Source organism: Dermacentor albipictus, chromosome 2 (genome assembly GCF_038994185.2).
Source record: "Dermacentor albipictus isolate Rhodes 1998 colony chromosome 2, USDA_Dalb.pri_finalv2, whole genome shotgun sequence".
Lineage (NCBI taxonomy): Eukaryota > Metazoa > Arthropoda > Arachnida > Ixodida > Ixodidae > Dermacentor > Dermacentor albipictus.
In genome coordinates, this window is record NC_091822.1 from 94,178,744 (window position 1) to 94,200,156 (window position 21,413).

The 21,413-nt window shown below is 44.2% G+C and overlaps 1 protein-coding gene across 9 annotated transcripts in view; it reads right to left on the minus strand.

Moving 5' to 3' along the window:
• The window catches only part of LOC135902695 (membrane metallo-endopeptidase-like 1), a 360,170-nt gene that overhangs the window by 98,313 nt on the left and 240,444 nt on the right, over nt 1-21,413 (minus strand). For 7 of the 9 annotated variants that reach the window (XM_065432911.2, XM_065432905.2, XM_065432909.2 and 4 more), the window contains exons 2-3: nt 6,526-6,760; nt 4,871-4,946 (exon numbers count right to left, since the gene is read on the minus strand). The exons of 1 other annotated variant lie outside the window; for it this stretch is intronic. In XM_065432911.2, the coding sequence (XP_065288983.1) occupies nt 4,871-4,946; nt 6,526-6,706 (257 nt within the window). In that variant the 5' untranslated portion in view covers nt 6,707-6,760. The remainder of the gene's footprint in view (nt 1-4,870; nt 4,947-6,525; nt 6,761-21,413) is intronic. One more of the 9 variants, XM_065432907.2, reaches the window with a different exon arrangement.

Below are 21,413 nucleotides of genomic sequence, written 5' to 3' on the forward strand. Positions count from 1 at the left end.
AGCGGCTTTTTGAACGGTCACCGCCTTGATAAAGACAATTTTCACCACATCGTGTCCACCAGGTGTCGATGCCACGAACCTACCAGCAACTGTATGGACGACTGATGCATTGCACATAAAGAAAGCCCTTTTTTATTACTCAGGTGTAAGTTTGCGCAGAATCTCGTTGTATTTCATGGCATTAGGGTTTAACGTTGAACTCAACGAGACCGAAAAATAACATACGGAAGGAGGTCTGTTCAAAAATTCCCTTTGTATGTTTGCCAATGGGCGTGTTTGTCGTTCGTTCCCTATTATTATATGGGCCAATGTACTGCTGTGATGATTTGGGTTGTGTTACTATTGTGCTGGATAATTTTCTGGTTGTAATATGCATAAAAACACCTGCAGCATGCGTTTCCTAAAACAATTCCCATCACCTCTTATATAATACTGTAGCATTATCCTAAAATATTTGAATGGTTATGTGCGCTGATAAATGCGCGGGTACACATTATACGCCACCCCTACTTGCTCCAAGTGGGAAGCGTGAAAATGCCGAAAGACTGTGCCATAGAAACATATATTTCTCCAGGCGGCTTAATATTAGCACTCGCTTTTTCATTAAATGTCTAAAAATACTTTTTTTTACTCAATCTTACCCATAATTTGCAAGTTATACTAGTGCTTCAATCGTGGAATGAAATCTGTTTATTGCTCGATGCCTGTGCTTTCGTGGAAATCGTAAAGCTATCCCCAATGCTGAAATTCATTCAGTAGGTACATAGTATTCAAAGTAGGCACTACAACATTAAAAAACACTGCTGAATTTTTCCACAAAGTTGAAGCACTCGAAATGATGAGCCATGCATCTGTATTTTCGTACACCACGACGGCGCTCCTTAACGTCACAACCTTCACACGTACGACCCTGAGCTCGTGTTGCTTGTGCCTAAGAACAAAGTTCGAAAGCCACTGAGCAGCTTCATGATCAGCCGAAGCCTGGTAACTCTGCTGCGGCACGGAAATATGAACACATGAGGCGTCCTTTCTATGGACAAATGCTTATTTGCTCTGTTATCAAAGTAGGCACTACAACATTAAAAAAACACTGCGGAAGGTTTCCACAAAGTTGAAGCACTCGAAGTGATGAGCCATGCATGCGTATTTTCGTGCACCATGATGGCGCTCCTTAACGTCACAACCTTCATACGTACGACCCTGAGCTCGTGTTGCTTGTGCCTAAGAGCAAAGTTCAAAAGCCACTGAGCAGCTTCATGATCAGCCGAAGCCTGGTAACTCTGCTGCGGCACGGAAATATGAACACATGAGGCGTCCTTTCTATGGACAAATACTTAGTTGCTGTGTAAAGCGATATGTGTCCAGCTACTACGTCACACACTTATGCACATGCTTTTGGTGCGTGCCTGCTGTGCACTGCGATTGATGGGCTGCAGTTTACATTTAATGGCTTCAGTTTTGTAATTAGTGGCACTAAATTGATTATTTAGGAAGCGTCATCTGGCTACTATAGATGAAATTAATGTACGATTAGCACAAACTGACGAATGCCGCTCCTGGCAACGTGTTGATGGAAAAAGGCGTTATCTCCAGAGCTCTGCGAGTCTCTTCTCATTTGACGACCTATACTCTGGGGGTCACATTAATGTTTGAACCAATGGAACGTTTATTTTCCTGTGTGCTAACCTTTCTTTTCGGGGGCTTTACGTGCCGAAAGCACGATATGATTATAGCCACAGCCTTGTAGGGCACTGCAGAATAGTTATGCCATCTAGGGTTCTTTAAAATGGACGTAAGCTAAGCACACCGGCATTTTAGCATTTCACATTTATCGAAGTTCAGCAGCCCAACGCTAAAGCCACTAAGATACTGTGCCACATGGTGTGAAAACTTTAGACCCTACATTCGTTTATCCAAAATTTTAAATGGATCTGGGAATTTCACGCTCTCGCATTATAAAAATAATCCGGTGTGCAAGGCAACTACAGTCGGATACAACTTTAAAAAAAAGGGGAGGCCCCGCCCAGATGACCGAAGCGCGACAGCCGATTGCCTCCGCGACTAAAATAGTCCCACTCGAAAACTGGTGCTCCGGAAACGCGTAATTATCGGTATAAATAAAGACCTGTATTTTGACGACTGATTTAGTAGAGCTCTCATGTGCTACAGCACATGCCGGATAGCGACAGAAAAATAACCCCGTGCCTTCTACAACGCTGCCCATCGTCTCCTCTTTATCTTCATTGCAAGTGACAAAAGTAGATAGAGCAGCCCTACATGGCTTTTGCGCTTGTTTACATGTACACGGCGTATCTACTAGTCGTTTTCCAAGCTTAAAATAAATCAGTTGCTATTGAAAAAGTACTTATATAAAACAATGCATTTATCGCAACCATTATAAACCTGGGGCGAGAATACGGTCCACGCAGGAAGGTACAAAAATGCTTCATTCATCGTTTCAAATATATACCCTTGGTTTTAAATAGCATAAAATTTATATTTTTTTGTTTTGTTTTTCACAAATTCACAGCACGCATTCGACAGCTTGCGCGTGCAGTGAGCACTGGTGGACAGCAATCAATCGACGGTGCTATACAACGCTCGTGCACCGTCGCTAGACGCTCTGCTATATCACTGCTGACAATGATCGTTCACGCTAAGTTGACGGCGACAAATCTTTGCGTTGAAGGCTTCTTCTGCAAATATTTTCTGTTGAGACAGTCGTAGGTTTCATACGCGCACATTTTTTCTGATTTCTCCTGAGAATGGCTCTGCTCCATCACTTCACCCTGTCCGACCAAGAATGCAGCGACCCAGTACACGGATACACCCGCCGCTAACAGTAAGCGTCTTTGAAAAACTTTTCTCGTCGTAACGTCACTCGGGAGCGAAATAAAACAACATAAAACAAACACACAGGATGTGTGTTCGTAACGGTCACCGCGGGATCCTGTTTTCCGGCAAAGCATATAGCGCAGCGTCAGTGATGCTCGCTGCAATATTTCTTCGCCGGATCACGGCTCAGAATAAACGCACGTGGCACAAATGCCGCATCGTAAGCTCGTAATAATGTTTCCGGCATGACAGACCATCACAAATATTTCTGGAATTCACCCTAACGAGGGGCTGAAGCACACAGCTGACGCGACCTCGGCCAGCTTGAAGCGCGACCGGCCATCTTCTCCGTCGGCAGGCTCACCGGCCGTCTGGCTGATGACGTTAGTCCAGAATGGGTGCCCATTGGTGGGTGCTCGTGTGCCTCCACCTCGGAGGAGTAAACGCCCCCTTTTTTCTAGAATTGTATCCGACTATAGACTATTTTTTGACGCTAAACTATGGTTATCTCACGCATACTACACCGAGAAGGCATTATTGTCACAGCCTCTGCCTTGCGCTAAGTGCGCGTGTGTGTCGCGATACACACACTACGGCTGCATGCAACAGTGTTGCCTGAATTTGATGCTAAAATTATAATAACGCCACCTATATAGCAACAGAGGAAGCAGTTATTTACCTTAATTTTTCAGCCTGGAACAAAGCTGTTATAAACCACACAGGCCTCCTTTTTCGTCAATGCAAATTTGACTTTTTTCTGCATTTTTGACACCACTTTGCCGTCACGATGAGCGGTAGCGTGCAGAAAGTTCAGGCAAAGCATGCATAAAGTGGGTATATTCTGCAAGCATATAATGTGGTTTAACGTCCATGAGACATGCACGGGCTATATGGTACGTCGGAGAGGTGGGTCCTTTGCAATTTTTACCACTAGGGGGTTCTTTAACCTTTTGAGTGCCGGTAAAAATAAAAAAGAAGCACCAAGAAAATGACGCTTGGTTAAATAGCTCATGAGATAGCAGATATTTCGCGGGTTTTAAATATGGTGGGAGTCAGCTCACAAATTGTATCTGAAAATTCGTAATAAGAAGAACCACGTACTACGTTGACTAGAAGTGTCATAGATGATAGGGGTTCAGCTCAGTAGCAATTGCATGGTGCTATAGGTGCATTTTAGAGCACACATTCTTTAAAGAACACTTGCAAATTCAAAAAGTGGAAGTTCTCGAAGAGTAGCTGCGGAGAATTAGAACATTTCTTCGGTATGATAGATCTCACAACGCGGTACAAGGCAAAGTCCCACACCACACTCATTACACGGGAAGCGCGTCACTTTGCGGTCTTTATTGCCACTGTTGTCTTGACCTTTACACCAGGCCAGGCTCCGCTTTCTTGTACATTCTTTGCCTGCTGTGAACAGAGTAAAGTCCAGAAAGCATCGTGCCGTTAGATGAGTAAGGCCTGCTTAATTCTTAAGAACCTGCACGATTGAGGGGGCAGCAACGCTTGGCTGGCCGTCGCCATGTTAAAACCATTGCTGTACGAAAGCAGGCCGTAGACGACTTGGCGGTGAAAGAGGAAACTCGTCAGATCGTCAAAGCAGATAGGGCGAACCCGGCTCATTACTCGAACTTAGAAAGATCGGCCAAAGGAGTGCGTTAGAGAATCGTGCTTGGCACGTCATACCAAAAGAAATGGCAGGTGAGTAAGACACGTCAACGGCGCTTAAAAGGTTAGCGCTCACCTAAATGTGAGCTCTTGAGCATTTTTTGTATTCTACCCTGGCCAGATTGGACACCCCGTGGCTGGGCACCGAACGCACGACTTAAGCGCAGTAGCAGATCACAATGCCACTGATACATGGCGATGGTTGTCCGCATAAGGATTCTGCATGGAGTTAGCTTGCTGCGTGGTTGTCAGAGATGCGACAAAGTGGCGGCGTGAGAACGTCGACAGCTAAGTGGCATGCACCAGGCGCGCTTAATGTGCGTACAGCTGCCAGGAGAAGAGCTCAATTGCACAGGCTTTCACTCACGCTTCGCTGTGTCTGCCTGCGAACCTTGCGAACGAGAAGTAGTGCATGGCGTGAAGGGGCCTCCGGTGGCCGGTACCTGGGTGCGGGCAAGAACACGAGCAGTGTGCGACACTCAGAGGCTGCGCGTTGTGAAATTTTATGCAAACGTTGCTATACTCTTATACATTCAGTCATTTAGCTGACTGCCTGAAGCGTTCTTCTCTTAAAGCCCACTGACGTCTGACCCAGTTTTCTCATCTACAGGTCAGTGTACCGTGTATATTGCTCTAAACCGCAAGATGGTTTTCAGTAAGCGAGTTGGAAAAGCGAATTCATGGCATGCACTGAGCGCGAAGAGGGCTTAAATAGGGCCCTCTTCGAAGGGGGCAAAGAGGGCCGAAGCTTGTTTCTCTTGTGCCGATTGCCTGTAATGATTCCTTTTCTGACTATTCCGTGGGATTTATTAGGGCATACGGTAGGTTTTCCAAGAAAATAATTGGCGTTCACTTTACAGCAGCCCGTAGCTACAAAGGAAAGCTAGACGCGTTTGAAACTAATCGCGCGGCATTTCTCATATTTCGCGTGCCTTGGAAAAACTTTCTGGATGCTATCACCGTGCCAAGGAATTCATCCAGCGACGTATCCGCTCGCCATACAAGAGCTACGGTGGATGGTAGAAAAAATGCAGAAGATTCAATTGAACCCATTGCTAAGGTCCCTGTGGGAGAAAATTGAATGATGAAGTAAAAACGACCTAAAGTAACATCAATTTCAAGACGTCTGGCGTGGTTTGAGCAGCGAACGCAGGTATAATAGGTGTGATACCACCGTTAGGTGACGGGTCACTAGACGAAAGCCTCAGAACACGGCACTGTGTTGTGTCGCCCTTGTCTGTTGTAACGTTCTCTACCACTGGTGGCGCAGGAGGAAAAGTGAAGAAGCCCAACGCAATGTGTGAACACGTGGAAAGATAAAGCAATGTGGGAAGCTCAGTCAGTGCGAACCTTTCTCGTGGACAACAGATATGAGATTTCAATCTTTAAACGTTGCCCTTGATGTGTTCACTCGTCTACATGTCAGTCTGGTTGCTTCTTCCGACCGGTGCGTTTTAGGCAGTGACAACGGTTTGAACCCTTACTACACAGCATCCAAACGTTTAATTAATGTCACAAACCTAATGTGAACACCTTGACAATACTTCGTATTTCCGAGTGGCATAGTGAACACGTGGAAATTCTCGCCTTGTTTTTAAATGAAGATGTTCCTCTGGCCTTTGGATGGCGTTTCAAGGTCAAGCAGTAGCTCAAGGACCCTTACTGGCTTCCAGTTCTTCAGCGGTTGATGGTCTTTTGAGTCAAAAACTAAATGACGTGAACCTCAGGCGCGTGCGGTTTATATAGGACAAGTGAACCCAGCCGAATACCATTTGGCGCAGAAGGCCAGCTCCAAGCCAGTCGCGACATCTGATATATACGAGGAGACCGAATGAATTACGTCACGGCTGTTGAGCTGTTCACATCACAAGTGGCTGTGGCGCTGAAGGAACTTCAACTGCCGCCCGCAATGAGAAAGACTCGCGGAGGTAGCTAATGTGAGCTTCACATAAGATGTTAGTCAGTCAGGTGCAAAAGTCGCACGAACCAAGTCTATTGCAAATTACAGGATCGCGGACGTACCGTGCGGCTTGTTGCCTTGGGCAGACGTACGAAAACCGCGGCGACGTGCTCGCTGCTGGGATCGATGGTTGGAGTCGACGGCGAGCGGGGGTGCGTCCGGCTCCGCGTTCTCAGCGCCATCCACGACGTCGCTCCACGAATCGCCCAATGACTCCATCGCAGACCCTTGGCCGGTCGCCATGCGGAATTGGTGGCGTGCTTTGTGAACAGGACGCTCAGAGACAGGCTTTGGTTACTGCAGCAGGACAACGAACGGTGCTACGCAACCTAGGCTTTCTTCTTCTGCTTCTTCAAAAAGCCGCGTTCCGCGTGGCCACTCTCGCAGCTCGTGACAGTTAAAATGACGATGGCTTTGATGATGATGATACCTTGTTTATTGGCTCAAATCCACTGTGGGGGACAGGCTAAGAACCAGGTGGTAATATAATAAAAAAAAGCAAAGAAAGTGCTCGAACAGGCAAAAGAAACCGGCTGTTTATGTTTTAAGGTACTCTCCTTACATAAACAAGTACAGTAAGAATAATTTGTTACGAATACCTAAAGTAAATTGAATGGTTGAAATAAAGAATAAGTAAGTGAAATTTTCAGTTAGAATAGTAACATTAACATCGTAAATTTGTCGTTGTGCTCTTAGAATTTGATAATTTGTAATTTATCGAAGGGGAAATAAATCAATCACGGTAAAGCGGAAGCATTATTAGGGTAATTGTTCTGTGTCGCAGAGGTCACTAAAACTGGCTCCGCAAACGTTCCTCTAGCTGTATCCTAATACTAATGCTCCAAATGAGAGTAGAGGGAGAGAAGGGAAGAAGGAAAGAGAGGGAGGACAACGATACATTGACCAGTTTGCTACCCTACACGTGATGGAGGAGCGAAAGAAAGAGAGAAGACACTAGTCTTGATTGCACTGTCACATGACCTAAGCGAGGTGCAACGTATCTAAAGTAGGGCACTCAAGTCTGTCATCTTCAGTTACTGAGGAAAGTTCGAGTGGCTTTCTGCTCTGATGAACAGTGAGGCCAGGCTCCGCAGATATTTGCGTCTGTAATTGGCCGATCGTCCAGTCAATTGAAGACACACTGAAGAGTCTCGGTCGTTTATCGAAGCAAGAACAGTGACATAAGATATGATTAATGGTCCCTTCACCCCTGAATTTAGCGCACGTGGTAGAGTCAGCCAGAGCAATGCGATAGTTGTATGCGTTTAGGAGGTCCCATTTCAGTTTCTAACTACGGGACCTCCTTCTGTATATACATATGTTGTAATTATCCTCATTTTGTCATGAATAAAAACTGATTCTAATTCTGAAAATTCTGAATTCTGTTAGTGAAGGCTGCTCTTAGCCAAACCCGATACAGCGGTAATGCTTCAAGTCGTGAAAGGTTCGTTCGCAATTGTAGCTTTAGTAAGGCGTCCAGGCAGTATAACCGACGGTTAGAGCTCTGCGGAATATTCTAGAGTTCCAAAGTGATGGTAGGCGCGAGATGCGAGATGGCGGAGCTCTTTTGTCGCGTCTACTCTTGTTAAAGATAGGAGTGCCAGGGCTGTAGCCTGAGTGCGTCGGGCAGCGTCATCGACAAGGTGGTTACCAACCATGCCACGATGGCCCGGGAGCCACTGAAGGATTATACCATGTCCTCGATAAGAAACGCAATAGCATATGATAGCAGAGCAGCGCAACGTAAAAGCAACCAAAGATTACAAGCGGAATTTCCGAACATCGCGGAGAACGCTCGTAAAGGTCAACATTTATTTCCCATTTCATTGATTACCACTCCGCTGCTGATACTGGCTGCTGCTGGGTTCTTGCTTGCCGATTGATTTCTGTGAAATGCGTGTGCCATATTCAATGTAAAGTCGTCGTCAGGCCTCCGTCGTGCAAATGTGATCTCTTCTGTCTGCTGGCTACAGCCGCTTATCATTGACCGATGCCAGACATAGCGGACACAAACACCCGGCAAAGCGCGAATCAAGGCTCCTCGCGCCGGCAGGTGACCCATCATCCATACTTCTTTTTGGGCGAGTTGATTCATCTTGGAACATAGGAGTAACAGCGCAAACAGACGACCACAAGAAGGGAGACACGAACACACAAGCGCTGACTAACAACTGGTTTTATCGGCATGTATAGTACACCTTAGGGCAGGTAGTGACTGCGGATCCGGATCATGAGACGGAAATAATCAGAAGAATAAGAATGGGCTGGGGTGCGTTTGGCAGGCATTCTCAGATCATAAACAGCAGGTTGCCATTATCCCTCAAGAGAAAAGTGTATAATAGCTGTGTCTTACCAGTGCTCACCTACGGGGCAGAAACCTGGAGGCTTACGAAAAGGGTTCTACTCAAATTGAGGATGACGCAACGAGCTATGGAAAGAAGAATGATAGGTGTAACGTTAAGGGATAAGAAAAGAGCAGATTGGGTGAGGGAACAAACGCGATTTAATGACATCTTAGTTGAAATCAAGAAGAAGAAATGGGCATGGGCAGGACATGTAATGAGGAGGGAAGATAACCGATGGTCATTAAGGGTTACGGACTGGATTCCAAGGGAAGGGAAGCGCAGCAGAGGGCGGCAGAAAGTTAGGTAGGCGGATGAGATTAAGAATTTTGCAGGGACGGCATGGCCACAATTAGTACATGACCGGGGGGGGTTGTTGGAGAAATATGGGAGAGGCCTTTGCCCTGCAGTGGGCGTAACCAGGCTGATGATGGTGATGTTGATAGTACACCTTATATATGCCAGAGTGAAGCAAGGAAAATGAAGGGGGAAAACATGTCAAGGGCTATAGTGTGCCAACAACGCAAGCGCAATGGCTATGTGCGATGGCACCTCCATAGGGTCTGGCATAGCCCCTATTCTTTGGGACACTTTTCTGGCCAAGGTGGACAACGCACTAAAACGTGTTTAATAGGGCGCCGGTTTTAAAAAAAATTTAGGTATGTGGACGATTTTTAGTGCTGTAAAAAAAGCAGCCCGCCTTCGCCTACCCCTCTACAGTAGGCGTAGTTTTACCTATTTTTAGCAAGCATGTACGTTGGTTGGGTTTCACCGATGAACTCCCGGACCTTTCTATTTTGCAGTTTTTTATGCCTCAAAATAACGTGCTGTGTAGTACACGTTTGCTGGTGATATTACCCAAGGGCTAAAAAGGAGTTGCTGCCCTATGACGCGACACACTCCAAGACAATCAAGAGAGGAATAGCGGTGTTGTGTATGGAATCGGCTCTTCAAAAATTGTGCCCACATCAGATTAAGCCCAGTTTTAATAATCCGGTAAGCCGTCTTTTGGCTGCAGGGTTCCCCGTCCAAGTCTTGATTGCCGTTTCAGAAAGCCTTCTTCAAAAATTCAAGCGTGGATCGGGAAGTACAACGGCTGAGGATCAATGAAATGCACCTAAGCCTGAGGTAGTCTATTACATTCATAAACATACCCACAATCTTAAGAAGGTGGCAAGGAGGCATGGTGTGCCAATTAGTTTCTCTGCTCCACATAAGCTGGGAAAGTTCTGTCCACGTATCTGCAACACCAGAAAACACGGACGCCAGAAGACCCATAAAACACCGTTTGTTGAATGTTCCACTGGAGTAGTGTATTGCTTTCCCATGTCATGTGGGATGTTTTACTTCGGCGAAACTGGTCGCTGTGTCAATGACCGTTAAGGAGAAAACGCTGAAAACTGAAAATGACTAGATGAGAAATACGCACATTAAGTTGCGTACGTTAGCAAGTGTACGGATTGTGTGGCCCAGTTGAAAGAAGCGACAATTCTATGAAACAGCAGTGACAAGACCATGCGCATTAGTTTAGAAGCCTTCCATACTAGAAAATTAAGTAGCGAGTGCTTTAGCACTCCTTCTTTTGCTCTCTTCGATGCTGATTATGATCTCTTAGATGCGGCAGTCGGGGGTTCTGATTACAAAGAAAAAGACATGTGTAAAGAAAACATGCGTTACCCACATGTTTCACGGTGATCCATGTAAGCGCTGACATGAGTTCCTATGCCAACACGCCCTCGTAGTCATTTCATCTCCTTCATGCCATTTTCATCGGTCCTTTATTGTCATGTCACCATGCCATCGTCAACCTTCCGGTGTCCTGAAGCTGTCGCTGTCACTTCATTGTCATATAGTTCATTAAAATTTCTTTCTGGGCGAGTTGGTGCATACTTGATTTGAAAATTACACCAGCGCTAACACATGCCTCCCCAAAAGAACAAGGACGAAACACAAGCGCTAGTGTCTTTTGTAGTTGCATGTGTTAGCGCTGCTATTATTTTCAAATCATGTCACATGGTTGTCATAACGCCGTCATCGTCGTTCCAATGTCATCAGTCTGTCGCCGTCATGCCATTGCTGTATTTGCGTCGTCGTCAATGAATCGCCGTGATGTCGTCGAGGTCGTTCCATGGTCATTTTGTCGTAGTGATACGATACCTTGCCATGTTTTTGTGGTCGCGCTGCCGTCGTCATTCCACCTGCATTATACGATTGTCGTCGATACACTGTCGTCATTCCAGAGTCGTCATACCATTGAGGTCATGCTCTCATCGTGAGACCATTGTAGCTATCTTAGTGTATGAAATATACGTTCTCACGGAATCCTGTCCGGTCGGGGAAGTTCATTGTCAATAAAACGAACGGCTGTACCTTGGTCAGCGCCGTGTTTATAAGTGACGATTGTAGCATCGTCATGCCTTCAATGTCATTGCAGATTCGCCCATCCCTTCGGCACACCGTCCATGTCACTCAAGCATCGGTACGACGTCGTCACGCTATCGTCGGGATTTCAGCTTCGTCATTCCATTCGGCGCAACGACGCAAACACACGCAAAATTGCCGCAATACTGGCCGCTTGAGGCAATTTGCGCGCATTTGGGGCTTCTTTCACGCTCGGGAAAGCACTTTCATATCGCGCGTATTGAGCAACAGAAAGCTGTGTCGTGAGTTTTAATATTACTCTACAGTTCTCTCATTGACACTTTTCGTATAATTATAATATATGAGTGACTGATTATTTATTGACTGGTTATATAATTAGGAGGAATGCAAAAAATAATCTGAGTATCACCAAGCGACGGCCAACAATATTACCTTAATTCGGTCCAGCTACGTGGCATTTGCATATATTTACCGTCTGGCTCAAGTGAAACACCCTTTGTAGTGGACATCGCAAAGAACTGTCATGACTGCGGCAGCAGCGAAAGGTCATATGCGAATAAATTTTCAAATGCGGAAGCATTTCTATGCCTACTAACAAGAAAACCCGCGCATCCGACCGTCCGTCCGACCGTCCGTCACGTAACCTGATCGCTTTCAAGATAGGGCCCGCAGCTGCAAGCAAATCGCCCTTCCTGCTGCCACTCGCTTGAAAGCGAACTAAGCGGTAGAGCACAGTGCACACGAAGCCATCAGCACTCGGCGCACTAAGTATCCTTCGCAGATAGCTTTAAAGACAGGGCCCGCGCAGCTGCTGCATACGCAGCCGCCGCCGGAGTACTGTTGATCACAGTTGATAATGGTTCGCATCGAGAGGACGCAGCGTCATCGACCACGTCTACGTAGAAGGTCTACCAAACGTGACACTGTTGAATGACGTCGCGTGATACACACCGCACGCATCGCCTACTGCTCATCTTCTACGAGGCAGCGCCATCATCCAAACCTACCATCATCCCATGTGAAGATAAAAAAGAAACGCAACAAAAAGGACCAAACAAGAAACAAAGTACGTCATAAATTTTGTATATATTTGCTTAATTTACTAAAACATCTCTCCTGATTTCATCCTACACCCACATCCTGTGGGAGTTATCTATAACATGAGTGAGCATCGCTACTACTCGCCTTTATTTCGTTGTCTCATGCTAGTCTCACTTAACATTTCGGTGTTCCAACCACGGTACTCCGTTTCACAATTTTTTGCGGTGTTTCTCGCAGTTATACCAAACAGAGCGGCTTACGATGACGTAACAGCGGGTGATTAGCAGGAAATGCTTACGCATCATGTAGATAACCCCTCCAGGAGATTCTTCGTGTATTTATTTCGTATTTGTGCTTATTTATGGTTCAATTTAACAAGGCCTTGCACAGCACAAGATAAATTTGGGTAAATTCTTATGAAGCTTTATTCATGACAACTTGCATGACCATATCGGATGTTAGGCGAAATAGAAATGAAACTGCGGCAAAACATGGCAAGACAGCAACCTTACGCTCTTCGCCTTTTCAGCGACTCGATCAATAAATAGACGAATCGCTTTTTGATGTTCTTTTTTGGTGGCTGCTGTCACCAAAGCCAGTATATTCATTTATATAATGCGTTCATTTCTTACAGTTCGGATACATTGCTTGTAATATTCAATCATAAAATAACAATGTATTTTAGCTAGCACAGTAACTAACCAGTACTCTCTTCGTTCAGTGTTTACGCTTATCTGTGCGATCCCCTCGCGGCTTTTCCCTGGTGGCCGCTTTAGATTCATTTACAAGTGTGCAAATATTTCATATGGGAGGCCGGACAGGCCGCCATTGGTATATGAACCTGGCAACGTTTAACGCTAGAACGTTATCTAGTGAGGCGAGTCTTGCAGTGCTATTGGAGGAATTAGAGGGCAGTAAATGGGATATAATAGGGCTCAGTGAAGTTAGGAGGGCAAAAGAAGCATATACAGTGCTAAAAAGCGGGCACGTCCTGTGTTACCGGGGCTTAGCGGAGAGAAGGGAACTAGGCGTCGGATTCCTGATTAATAAGAATATAGGTGGTAACATACAGGAATTCTATAGCATCAACGAGAGGTTGGCAGGTCTTGTTGTGAAACTTAATAAGAGGTGCAAAATGAAGATTGTACAGGTCTACGCCCCTACGTCCAGTCATGATGACCAGGAAGTCGAAAGCATCATGAAGACGGGGAATAGGCGATGGGTAGAGTGAAAACTAAATACACTATACTAATGGGCGACTTTAATGCCAAGGTAGGCAAGAAGCGGGCTGGAGACAAGGCAGTGGGGGAATATGGCATAGGCACTAGGAATAGCAGGGCAGAGTTATTAGTAGAGTTTGCGGAACAGAATAATATGAGGATAATGAATACCTTCTTCCGCAAGCGGGATAGCCGAAAGTGGACGTGGAGGAGCCCGAACGACGAGACTAGAAATGAAATAGACTTCATACTCTGCGCTAACCCTGGCATCATACAAGATGTGGACGTGCTCGGCAAGGTGCGATGCAGTGACCACAGGATGGTAAGAACTCGAATTAGCCTAGACCTGAGGAGGGAACGAAAGAAACTGGTACATAAGAAGCCGATCAATGAGTTAGCGGTAAGAGGGAAAATAGAGGAATTCCAGACCAAGCTACAGAACAGGTATTCGGCTTTAGCTCAGGAAGAGGACCTTAGTGTTGAAGCAATGAACGACAATCTTGTGGGCATCATTAAGGAGTGCGCAATGGAAGTCGGTGGTAACTCCGTTAGGCAGGATATCAGTAAACTATAGCAGGAGACGAAAGATCTGCTCAAGAAACGCCAATGTATGAAAGCCTCTAACCCGACAGCTAGAATAGAACTGGCAGAACTTTCGAAGTTAATAAACAAGCGTAAGACAGCTGACATAAGGAAGTATAATGTGGATAGAATTGAACATGCTCTCAGGAACGGAGGAAGCCTAAAAACAGCGAAGAAGAAACTAGGAATTGCAAAGAATCAGATGTATGCGTTAAGAGACAAAGCTGGCAATATCATTACTAATATGGATGAGATAATTCAAGTGGCTGAGGAGTTCTATAGAGATTTATACAGTACCAGTGGCACCCACGACGGTAATGGAAGAGAAAATAGTCTAGAGGAATTCGAAATCCCACAGGTAACGCCGGAAGAAGTAAAGAAAGCCTTGGGAGGTATGCAAAGGGGGAAGGCATCTGGGGAGGATCAGTTAACAGCAGATTTGTTGAAGGATGGTGGGCAGATTGTTCTAGAGAAACTGGCCACCCTGTATACGCAATGCCTCATGACGTCGAGCGTGCCGGAATCTTGGAAAAACGCTAACATAATCCTAATCCATAAGAAAGGGGACGCCAAAGACTTGAAAATTTATAGACCGATCAGCTTACTGTCTGTTGCCTACAAACTATTTACTAAGGTAATCGCAAATAGAATCAGGAACACCTTAGACTTCTGTCAAGCAAAGGACCAGGCAGGATTCGGTAAAGGCTACTCAACAATAGATCATATTCACACTGTCAATCAGGTGATAGAGAAATGTGCGGAATATAACGAACCCTTATATATAGCTTTCATTGATTACGAGAAAGCATTTGATTCTGTCGAAACATCAGCAGTCATGGAGGCATTACAGAATCAGGGTGTAGATGAGCCGTATGTAAAAATACTGAGAGATATCTATAGCGGCTCCACAGCCACCGTAGTCCTCCATAAAGAAAGCAACAAAATCCCAATAAAGAAAGGCGTCATGCAGGGAGATACGATCTCTCCAATGCTATTCACAGCATGTTTACAGGAGGTATTCAGAGACCTGGATTGGGAAGAAATTGGGATAAAAGTTAATGGAGAATACCTCAGTAACTTGCGATTCGCTGATGATATTGCCTTGCTTAGTAACTCAGGGGACGAACTGCAATGCATGCTCACTGACCTGGAGAGGCAAAGCAGAAGAGTGGGTCTAAGAATTAATCTGCAGAAAACTAAAGTAATGTTTAACAGTCTCGGAAGAGAACAGCAATTTACAATAGGCAACGAGGCACTGGAAGTCGTAAGGGAATACATTTACTTAGGGCAGGTAGTGACTGCGGATCCGGATCATGAGACGGAAATAATCAGAAGAATAAGAATGGGCTGGGGTGCGTTTGGCAGGCATTCTCAGATCATGAACAGCAGGTTGCCATTATCCCTCAAGAGAAAAGTGTATAATAGCTGTGTCTTACCAGTACTCACCTACGGGGCAGAAACCTGGAGGCTTACGAAAAGGGTTCTGCTCAAATTGAGGACAACGCAACGAGCTATGGAAAGAAGAATGATAGGTGTTACATTAAGGGATAAGAAAAGAGCAGATTGGGTGAGGGAACAAACGCGAGTTAATGATATCTTAGTTAAAATCAAGAAAAAGAAATGGGCATGGGCAGGACATGTAATGAGGAGGGAAGATAACCGATGGTCATTAAGGGTTACGGACTGGATTCCAAGGGAAGGGAAGCGTAGCAGGGGGCGGCAGAAAGTTAGGTGGGCGGATGAGATTAAGAAGTTTGCAGGGACGGCATGGCCACAATTAGTACATGACCGGGGTTGTTGGAGAAATATGGGAGAGGCCTTTGCCCAGCAGTGGGCGTTACCAGGCTGATGATTATGATGATGATGATGATGATGATGATGAAATATTTTAATAAGCAAATCTCTCGGGCAGAATACTTGAGCTCAATTTACCGACCTAACGGAGCGCGAAAACGCAATTACACGGAAGAGACACAGATGCACGTCACAATCACCTAGCACTTGTGGCGTGTATTTGTGTCGCTTCTTTGTAGTCGTCCCTTCGCGCGACATAATGTCGGTAATCAAACACTGACTAGTCCAACAAAAAGTCCTTTTTCAGATCAGTTACTTCTGTGATCAGCTACAATAACAGATTGCGTTGTGCTTAAGTTGCATGTGATATTCTGATGGTGATGTGTTATGATTAATGTGGGATGATGTGCCGGATTATGAGATCCGGAAAAACAATATATTAAAGACAATAAAAAAATGGGGACCGAACCCATCTGTGATGAACGTCCAGATAATGCGGGTAGCATTACTTTGAGATGAAAATTCGTTTCTCGCACTCTGATTATGTGACCTGCAAATAGCTTGGCCCATGCAAACATCTGTGTAAGTACCTCCTTAGTATCGCGTGGTAGACGCAGTGGTAATCTCACGTAGCAGTGAAGTGGCGGAAACTTTCGGGGAGTGGGCCCGTAGGTCGGCGTGGAATCCACCCCACATGCTCTCGTAAATCCACACGTGCCTAAATGTGTTTAGGCACGTGTGGATGTGTTTAGCACGTGAGAAATCTTTTCATGTTGACGAGCGTGAGGATGAGGCATGCCATGTCCTAGGCGTTTGACATTTGTTCCATTTATTACCGAGGAGACTACCGTAATAAGGACAATTATTCAAAATGTCAACCTGAACGCGTGGTATTTCCACGCACCGGCGCTCCCGTCATCTCTGGGTGCTTCACGAAACTGGTCTAACACGTGGAAATAAAACTGGTAGCTGGTAGTACCGGGTAGCTTACCGCTTTCCTTGAAACGAGTGTAATTATTCCATTCTTTTATAGCACTACTAGCATATAGAAACTTCAAAATTCACAAAGAGTCTTTAGGAGAAGCTAAGGACGGTGCAATGAGCCATAGAATTTTTTTTTAATGCCAGGCGTAGCATCAAGAGACAGTTGCACAGCTGCATGGATTAGAAATCGAACGGATTTAACAAGTAATCTAGTTGAAGCTAAAAGGGGAAAAATGAGTCTGGGTAGGCCCTGTCATGCGTAGGGCTGGTGACGGGCTATACATAAGTTACAGAATGATTCCTGCGGAAGGAAAAATCTGTCGAAGGCGCCACATAACAAGGTGGTCTAATGAAATTTGCAGACATAGTACCGAGTAAGCTAACGCATGACGTCACTAATTGGAGATGCCCTATGGGCATCTCCAATTAGTGAGTGCTCGGTAATAAATGCCCCGGTCCTGCTCTGGACATAAAGTATAATGATGATGACCACCATGACTTACGAATGTAGACTGCGACGTGCCGAATAACATACTCAGTGTTTCCTGCGCTATTTTCGCACGCTGTTCGCGAAGATATTGCCCTGCACATTCTCCCTTAGTCAGCCGAACTGCGTGTCTCTTTTCAACGCGTCTCATTATGCATCGACCGTATGTGCTGTATTTTTATGCACACAATTGCGGTCCGTACTATCAGCTGCCAACAATAGGGCTGCTAGGGCGAGGCTTCTCTATCGAGCACACGCAACAAGTGTTTCTCCACTGCAGACTGGTTTGCATGAACTCGCATTAAGAGCAAAATACCAACAGAAGATTGGGTTGTCTCATAATATTCAGCACTTACATGTGGTATTTCTGTACTTTGTTCAAAATAAAGAAAAAGAACACGGTGTACAACGAAAAGGCATATCGAGATAAAAATGCCGCAGCAAACAGTGAGACTGCCACCTGTTCTCAGAAGGAAACCATTGCTTTGCGAAATATGTATTCGTAGCATATTTTATGTAGCACACTAACAACGAAATCGTGTTGGGCTGCTGAGCATGAGGTCGCGGGATCGAACCCTGTCCACGGCGGCCGCATTTCGATGGGGGAGAAATGCGAAAACACCCGTGTACTTAGATTTAGGTGCACGTTGAAGAACCCCTGGTGGTCAAAATTTTTGGAGTCCTCCACTACGGCGTGCCTCATAATCAGAAAGTGGTTTTGGCACGTAAAACCGCAGAATTCATTTTAATTTACTCACACGAAATCAATTTTATTATGAGGCAATCGATTTCATATACGCCTGTGTCATGTCTTCGATTTTGTTTTAACGAGCATTGAAAGGAAACCGACATATTTATGTACGCGCGACAATGAAGACCTTGTGGACTTTCTTGCACGAAGAGAGCCATAATTTATATATATATATATATATATATATATATATATATATATATATATATATATATATATATATATATATATATATATATATATATAGTCACATGATAAGAAGCCAATCAACACTGCAACCAAGGACAACATAGGGGCAATTACTTGTGTTTAATAAATGAAATAAAGAAACCATAAGTTACAGCAACATAAAGGGGATGAAATGCGGACTGCGAAGGTTGGTTCGCTTCCCACCTGCGGCAAGTAGCTGTTTTTTCATCCACGTTAATTGTCATTAATTTATCGCTTCTTTATATCATTTATTACGCGCAAGTAACTTCCCCTATGTTATCCTTAGTGTCAGTTTCTGTTGGCTTCTTATAGCATCACATAAAAATCGGACCCCTCGGGATATATATATATATATATATATATATATATATATATATATGATACTAGTATAAGAGCCCCTTTAATGTAAAAGCGGACAAAGCTTTGTACAACAGCAGGAGCGCATTAACCCGCCGTGGTTGCTCAGTGGCTATGGTGTTGGGCTGCTGAGCACGAGGTCGCGGGATCAAATCCCGGCCGCGGCGGCCTCATTTGCATGGGGGTGAATTGCGAAAACACCCGTGTACTTTGATTTAGGTGCACGTTAAAGAACTCCAAGTGGTCGAATTTTGCGGAGACCTCCGCTAAGGCGTGCCTCATAATCAGAACGTGATTTTGACACTTCAAACCACATTATTTCATTTTTAACTCAAGAGCGCATTAAGATGTACAAATGCGGTAAACAATTAATAAATATTAGACGTCATATACTATGGGTATTTTATTTCTAATTGAATACAGTTTAATTGTCCCAGGTTGAATAGCTTGCAAAAAGTCAACTGAAAGGGGGATAAGCAGGTGCTGCAATCTAGTTTGGCCTCTCTATTAAAATCCCTGGATACGCCTATCATCAACTGAAGGTTAACAACCATTATTCATCACTGTGCTATAGTAGCTGCTAGCAAAATCAAAATTTCAAAGCTGGAACTGCAGGTGGCTGTCGCAGAGGGAAAAGGATGTGACACGACAGACGTTCCAACCAATGATAGGTCGTGCGAACACAAGCTGGCAATGAGCTCACAAGAGCAAGCCCAATATTTTCGCAAGGTTTGTTCCCTCAACAGATGATGACCTCTGTGCCAGAAGGCCTCCTCAAAGAGGTCAGGTACACAGGATCAAAAGCAATAGATAGCCAGACTCAGCCGAATACACGACCGGCTTTTGTGCGTTATGTTCACCACCAGAAAATTCAGAAATATCTGAAGTAGAATTATGGAATATCATCAAGGGTTTGAAGGAATGGAAGCCTCCGGGTTTTGATAAAATTCGTAATCGAGACCTCCGTAGTTATTTCAAGGAACTAAAAGACGTATTATTAAAAATTCTAAACGGAATATTTCAAACTGGAGATATACCGAAAGAAATGAAAATTTCTGTTGTTAGGCCAATATACAAAAACGGAAAAAAGAATGACTGCGGAAATTACAGACCGATTTCTATCCTTTCAGCGCTTGCCCACATAATGGAAAAGCATGTAGCATCCGTGCTGCTGTCGTTCTGTGATCGATTTTCACTGAACAATAATGCGCAATTTGGTTTCACACAGAATAAAAATACAACTTCTTTGCTAGATGAGCTATCCGATTACAGCAACAGTTCGATAGAAAATAACCGAGTGGTCCTGGCTTTAATGTTAGATCTAACAAAAGCTTTCGATACTATGGACCATAACATTATGATGAAAAAGTTGCAATATCTGGGTTTTCGGGGACACTTCATTAAGTTTTTTTCAAGTTATTTTGCTGACAGATTTCAGTGTGTTAGGTTAGGAGAAACATATAGCAGTTTGGAGTCGCTAAACTATGGAGTACCTCAGGGTAGTACGTTAGGACCCCTGCTTTTTAACATTTATGTTACAGACCTCAGCCTTCTACCATTACATTCTAAAATTTTCCAGTATGCGGACGACACTGCGATTACTATAGATGTTGCCAACATTGATACAGGGTTCGCACAACTACAAAGTGATATTGTTAAATTATGTGATTGGTTTCAGGAAAATTATATTTACATAAATAAAGGGAAAACAAAGCTAATTTGTTTTAAGAATCCCCACAAAGCTATCACAATTAATAGGAGGATTTTTTTGCATTCGTCAGACTGCAATTCATGCCGCTGCCTACCTTTGCCACTCGAATCAACTGTTAAGTATTTAGGTGTGCATTTCGATCAATGTCTTAATTGGAATAGTCAGGTTAAATACATATGTAAAAAGCTAAGATCAATTGCTGCCATGATGTATCACCTTCGAGGCAGAGCTCCATTTAAAGTAAAGCTTACTGTATTTAAGGCGCTAGCTGAGTCTTTACTTATGTATGGCATTACATTATACGGCACTTGCTCTGAAAACAAAAAACAAGAAATTAATCGCGTAATTCGTAAAATAGTCAAGAGCATAACCTACGGTACAGCGTTAGATAGCGCAGGTACAAGGGAAAAATACCAAGCCCTGGGTATACTACCAGTGAAAGAACTATTTAATTATGTAGTTTTGAAGAATCACTACTTCAGCAAAGAATTCAGGGTTGCCGTAAAAAAGAGCGTGACATTGCGACAAACTGAGAGGTACGTGAAACCACGCGTCTACACTCACTATGGAAAAAGAACCCGGAACTACTATGTCCCTTCGGTATTTTTTCAATTGAGTGATGAATTATGTACAATAAACACGAAACGAAAAATGAATAAAGCGATCAGAAATTGGTGTGCAAGCTCAATAAACATTTAGTAGGTAAAGCCAGTTGACTCATACGGAATTGTTTACCGGCTTTGTTTTCAACTTTTGTTTGTTCTTGCTTCGATACCTGTGTATAATTTTGAATTCAGCAGTTTAAAGAAATTGAGTTGTAGTCCTCTAAGTGACTGGTGTATTTATGTATCGCTTTGATGTTTTGACTTTGTTTTGACTTTGATGTTTTTCTTGACAACATTGTGTAATGAAACAGGAACTCAAAATGTTTTTTGTTTGTTTGTTTGTTTGTTTTTGTTTACTGCATTGGACGGTGTTCAGTGTATATATGCAAGAGAATGTATTAAATGTGGTAATATGAATTTTATATGTTGTTTCACCAACTGCCTGGTCATTTTACAAGCACTGCGTGCTTAGATTGACCAGTAA